Raw genomic sequence first — 6,209 nt, 5'->3', positions numbered from 1 at the left:
TCTCCACCCTCAGGCTCATACAAGTTAATAAGCCTGATGTAGTCCTTCTTGACCACCAGAGCAAAACGATATTTGTCTTGGAGTTTTCAGCTCCTGGCGAGACGAATATCGTCAGAAAAGAGGAGGAAAAAGGGATAAAATATCGAGATTTCCTCTTCGAACTCGGCAGACTCTATCCAGATCACTCTGTCAAGATGGTTGTTCTGATTATTGGAGTCCTTGGTGGAATGAGGCCCTCCCTACTCTCAAATCTTAAAATCATACTGGCTTGCCGCACTAAGGCAAAAATCTTAGCCGGATAGATGCAGAAGGCTATCATTCTTGCCTCACTGTGCATGCTCAGGGACCCAATGATCACTTACCCCACGGTGTGGGGAGTGGTCGTTGGTTGATAATGCTGGCGCGCCCCCCCGAATGTAACGGGGCTTCGGGGAATAGGGCCTGACCAGCGCATATTTCGGTTAAAAAAATAATAATAATTATTATTCACGTAGGAAAGAAGAATACAGAACAATATAGTAAGAAGATGAAGGTGAATAAATGAGTACTCGATAAGTGTTTTTCACACTTGTTTCGAAAAAATACAATGCAATAAAACTTATAAATAATAAACATACTGACTGACAATTGCAGAAGTATGAATGAATTCAATGAGTATCAGACTTGTCTAAATCTAAGAATAAATATTTACAAATAATTCGCACACACGCATATAAATGTGTAACTATAAATTATTGTGAGTGGTATAAGTTTGTTTGTATAACATTTAAATGACACAAATGTTATAAGCGGTGTGTTAGAAATTATAATAAATAAATAAGATAAAATGAACAATCCTGATGTACTAATATAAGATATGAGGTGCTATTGTAAAGTGCTGTGCCACTTGCGCCACCTACACATTCCACAGTCAAAAAAGTGAGTGTATCCTGTTCAGTAGTAGCAAGTCAGACTGTGAGCGATTACAATATATTTTTCAACAAAACAAGTGTTTTATTTCACAAACGCAGTAAATAAGTAACAGCCAACAGGTCATGGACCCAGAACACTCAGACATCCCTGTGAGGCAAAAAAAAACAGTTTTGCGAATAACCTACTCTGTTTATACTATAGCCTGACCAGATGTTATAGCACAGCTTACTTACTATACAGCTAAAACACTCTCTTGGCGGGAACGGTTTGCGTCGATCCCCTCGCGCAGGCTTTATGCCCCGCCTCTTAGGGGAAAAGACGTCTATGGCGTGCAGTCGGGAGATCAGTATTACTTATTATACGTTTAGCCGTCATAGGCGGGTGTATAATTTTGTGCATTTTGTTTGTGATTCTTTTGAACATAGTGTTTTATTTTTGAATTATTAACTGTAGTAAAATGAGTGACAAAAAACCATCAGGACATCATCATGTTTGTGCAGTGCGAAACTGTTATATTAAAGGTTATAACTCGAAGAAGAAATTCTATCGTTTTCCTAAGGATGCGAATCGGTAAGTTCTTACATCATATTTTTTTGCATATTTAAGTAAATAAAAAGTAAACTTTTGATTATACCGTGTTGTCGTAAAATTGTTTGGGAATATATAAGATAAATTACCGTCAAAGCTGGTCAAAGCGTCAACTTCCAAAACCTTAAATATCACCCAGCTCTCGAAATAAGTACCTGCCTCTTCTTAAAATAGATCCACGTTCAAGTGGTCGAAAGATGCCCTTATATCCAAGAAAAAGTGGTATGCATTTCTTATGCGGGGACACATTATGCAGTATGTATATTTTTTCTGGGGAATTTACAGTATGCAAAAGCGTAGTGTTCTTTTAATGGGGTATTTTTTTTTTTGTTTTTTTTCGGGGGGTTTTTGTATGATATTTTTTCTATGGTGTTTTTCCTTGTTTTTCCTACATTACTAATTTTATATATATCAACGACTATTAATTGTAATGAAGCAAATAGGAATACAGGTTGTCCCTGACAAGAATGAACTCTACAGGGATCTCGTAAACCATTAGGGCTACAAAGTTGTTTAAGTTAGGAAAAAGTTGGGCCCCACTAAACCCTGCAGTATGATTTCGAATACTTCCGAAAATATTTTGGGAAAAACCGAATATTTGATGATGACTGCGGAGGAAGAAAACGTTGGGTTAAAAAGTGGCTATGAAACGTGAAATTTATTTTGTTTTATTGTTTTAAATTATCAGAAAAAGATAATAATGAAATTGGAATTTTCGGTTTTTCCCAAATATCTTCGGAAGTAATGAGAATTTTCCAAATTTTAAAACATCATCCGGCAGGGTTCAGTGAGGCGCAACTTTTCCTAATTTGAACATCTCTTTAGCTCTAATCGTTTATGAGATCCCTGTAGAGTTCATTCTTATCTGGGACACCCTAAATAGAGGTGTTGTTTAAAAATGTTTTTATTTATTTACAGAGCCAGAATATGGGCAATGAAAGCCAATCGCGAGGACCTGTTCGGAAAACTAATCGACTTACATCGAAGTTACTCGATATGTGAAATCCATTTTGAAGAGAGGATGTTCACTAGTCACTTTTATACACGATTAGTAACCACTGCAATTCCTACCCTATTCCCGTCTCTCGAGGGTACTTCCAGAACTGATCATTCGTATAGTGCACCGCCCTTGCAACTTCCTGCAAAAATACTACTTCTAAATGACAATGTTATAGTTCCAGGCGGGGTTCCACCTCCACTATTTTATTCAGGTATTAAAAATAGTTTCTTAATTTAAAATAAAGCTTAATGTTTTGTATACAGGGCGAAACGAAGGGTGAACCAAAAATAACTGTACAGTGCTTTCATTTTAATTGTCCCACTAATAAAAGACTAAAACCTTTTGATTTTTTAACCTTTTAAAATGAGCTAAAAATCGCATGATATCTGTACATGTCAAGTTTTGTTAAAGTTTTTGTTCCGCCCTGTATAAAAAAATCTACGAAATAAATTGTTCCTTGCTTAAGAGTACATATTCCCCTAAGTTGTTTTTTATTTGATAAATAAAATGTATTTTTGCAGCTAACCAGACAAATGTAGTTGAAACCGAACTAAAAACCGAGGTTCAACATGAAATCGCCGTGAGTCCAATCACAGTTACTCCTCCTTTGACATCTCCAAATTCTAGCCAAACGTCAGCCAATTTATCCTTCGATACCCCAAGGAAGGTTAAATACAGACAGCACATCAAGTCCATAACTGCCGAAAACAAATATTTACGAGAAAGAGTTCAGGTACTTGAGAGTCAAAAAATTAATGACTTAGACAATATATCTTTGGAGGAATATATGTCCCTAACATTCAAATTTTGCAATCCAGACACTGCAAAATGTGTTAATATGCAAGTATCACAGGCGAATAAACATCCAAAGGGTAGACGTTATAGCAAAGAGTTAAAAATTGAACGCCTGTCACAAGCAATAAATGCAAAATTGTAAGTACTCTGTCGAACATTAAAATTCAGACGCGAAAATCTTAATTATTTTGCTAGTGAGAAAGGACCTTAATAATGACCTAGCATTCAAGAAGAATAGCTAAAGCTAAATCCTTAGGAACAATATTATTGCACAATCAACGACTTTCATAAATCACTATTCTTTTCGTAAAGTTACAGATAACAACTCTAATATCGTAATTATTCTGACCATAATTTTATAAATCGCTCCTTGTCGGCCCACACCAGATCTTTTAATCTATAACAACGAAATTTTATTATTTTCCAAATCAGTTTGAGTAATGTATTTTTTAATAATCCTTATTAACTCCAAATACAAACCTAGTTTTATCGTAATATTAAAATTAAGATTCAAAAAATCATAATCCGATCCTGTCAGGCAGAAATTAAAAATTTTACTTAAATAAATAATCGTTTTAATCAGGCCCTGACTTTTCCCCTCTGTGCGACAGAGAAAGCAATACTTCTGTCTCGCTTACTCGTAGACTGCGACTTCAAAGGTGCCGCCGAGAGTGTTTCAGCTGTATAGTAAGTAAACTGTGGTTATAGTGAAGCGAGTCCGCCAGAGTGATATCAGTTGTTCAAAGCATCTCACTATTTTATCGGGTAGGTACCGCACGACATCTGAGCGAATTTAAGATGAGCTCATGCGATAATGTATCAAATAACTAACGGTAATCAATCAAGGCCATGGAGAGGTTACGCTTATACTGTTAGTCTAATCAACAAATTGAAAAACATGAAAAATACAGATAAAGGACCGAAAAATATGAGCGATAGCTCATTCGATTTGGAATCACCTCTAGAAAAATGTTTTTGAAGGATTTTGATGCAGGTAAAAAATTGCAATTGTTATTAACAAAATAAGATTTTTAAAAAATGGTATTTAGTTTTTCGTTAATACCTCAAAAAAATATTAATATTCAAGCAATTTTGAAAAAAGCTCGTTAAAGAGGAATAAATTTCCGATAAAAAAGTTCCGACTCCCGAAACTCTATCTCCATTATTTATAATTTTAATTTGACGTTGAAAATAGGGTACCGCGCGGCTGTTCCGACATGTACGCGCTGCCGCTAAAGAGAGTTTATCAAAAGAAATAATTTTTTTAACATAAAATGTCATTTTAAAAATTTGAAAAAAATCTAGTATCTTCTTAACACTTGAATGAATCGAGTCCCGTAGAAAAAAAAAGTTTCATCACCATTTTTCAAAAAGTTATTCAATTGTTAACTAATACATTTTTTCCCAATCTCCGTTGGCATAAATAATGGGATGAAATTATAAATAATTGGTCTCTAATTTTAAACTTCGTGGAGCCCTTTTGATATATATACTTCATACGATCCTGCGATAAAATGTCATAAAAATGTATTAATTTGTTAATTATGATTTTTTATAACTATTGCAAAATGAAATATCTAAAAATTGTTGATAAAAATTGTTTTTCTAATTGATATTTAGCTATATCTGTTTCGACATCAAACAATGGCAGTTATTAACATAGGATATTCATTTTTTACGTAATTTGTTTATTAAATTGTTTTAAACAAATAGAGAAATTCAATATTTTTGAAAAAGTTTTTTTGCTATTTTGTTGTCTAGAGATAATTATGATTTAAAAAAAATTCTTAATTTTAATTTTTAGTTGTTTAAAATCGATTGTTGTATATTTCGATTGTAAAAATCGTAAAAATTACACTTTTAAATAGTTTGGCAAAAAATTATTTTTTTATTCATGATTTAATTGTTTATCAATTTAACAATTTTTTTTAATTTGTGAGAAATTTTATCAAAACAACGATAAAAATAAAATAAAAACAACAATAAAAATCAATTGGCGCTCCGGGGCGACTTCATCGATTCCAGTGGCGCATTTGCTTTTTCAGCTGCAGGAAAACCAGGAAAAACCTGCAGCACCACATCACCTGAAGATCTAACAATGTCCTCTCTCTTGTAAGGGAAAGAAAAATATTTCATTCTGTCTTTTATCTGACTAGGTATAAGCATTTTTATTTGTACTTTCTGTCTAACTGACAGTAAAAAAATAATTTTGATAAGTAATTTTTCTGGAAAAGGGTGTCTCCAGAGGCTCCAATAGATTCAATATATCGCCAGAACACTTCGTGACACAACCATCGTCAAACTTAAACCATTGGTCTTTGACCAATGCGTAATAATGGCCAGATTCAACGCCAGAACCACAGTGAACAATGACTGCATGAATATTATCATAGTGGTCTGCTAGATTGAAAAGTGCATCTATTTCGAACCTTCCAAAGAGTTTCTTGCTCCCGTCAGAAGTTGAGTCTTGTTTGAAGATCATCAGTGTTATTATTAAATTGATACAGTTTATCATGGTGGCTGGAAGACGAAACGTCGGATAGCAAATGTGGAAACACCATTATGTAGCAGGAAAAAAGTGGCAATGTGGGAGTGCAATTCATTTTCGAATCATTCGAAAAATAAAGCCAGAAAAAAATAAAAAACCATTTTCCGAAATTTCTGTTTTTTCCGGATATCTCCGGATACTCTCGGAATATAAGAACTTTCTCAGAGGCATATTGTTAGTCAAGTAAATGCGCAACTTTGCCCTATTTAACCATCTTCGTATCTCTCATAGTTTCCGAGATCCCAATGGTGAGGATCAAATTTGAAACACCCTGTATATATGTGCACAAGTTGTAAGTTTTCATTAGTAATACCTACATAAAAAGCATAAATTCTTAAGACTCAAAACTTCCGACATACGGAAGCG

The 6,209-nt window shown here is 34.0% G+C and overlaps 1 protein-coding gene across 1 annotated transcript; it reads left to right on the top strand.

Moving 5' to 3' along the window:
- The first annotated feature begins 887 nt into the window (after window positions 1-887).
- On the top strand, window positions 888-3,987 carry LOC141487392 (uncharacterized). The gene is made up of 3 exons (XM_074186366.1): window positions 888-1,482; window positions 2,419-2,711; window positions 3,022-3,987. The coding sequence occupies exons 1-3, from the start codon at window positions 1,370-1,372 to the stop codon at window positions 3,435-3,437; spliced, it is 822 nt and encodes a 273-aa protein (XP_074042467.1). The 5' UTR covers window positions 888-1,369; the 3' UTR covers window positions 3,438-3,987.
- Window positions 3,988-6,209: the final 2,222 nt, after the last annotated feature.

The sequence above is a fragment of the Leptinotarsa decemlineata genome, unplaced genomic scaffold (assembly GCF_025532065.1).
Source record: "Leptinotarsa decemlineata unplaced genomic scaffold, Ldec_3_MD MMD2_tig00078422_RagTag_RagTag, whole genome shotgun sequence".
Taxonomy (NCBI): domain Eukaryota; kingdom Metazoa; phylum Arthropoda; class Insecta; order Coleoptera; family Chrysomelidae; genus Leptinotarsa; species Leptinotarsa decemlineata.
This window is presented reverse-complemented; position numbering and strand designations above follow the sequence as displayed.

Bases quoted from the DNA above. Each gene is read 5' to 3' on its own strand.
- LOC141487392 (XM_074186366.1), top strand. From the start codon at position 1,370: ATGAGTGACAAAAAACCATCAGGACATCATCATGTTTGTGCAGTGCGA. The intron at 1,483-2,418 runs GTAAGTTCTTAC...ATTTATTTACAG, and splicing joins TTTCCTAAGGATGCGAATCG to AGCCAGAATATGGGCAATGA. The intron at 2,712-3,021 runs GTATTAAAAATA...GTATTTTTGCAG, and splicing joins ACCTCCACTATTTTATTCAG to CTAACCAGACAAATGTAGTT.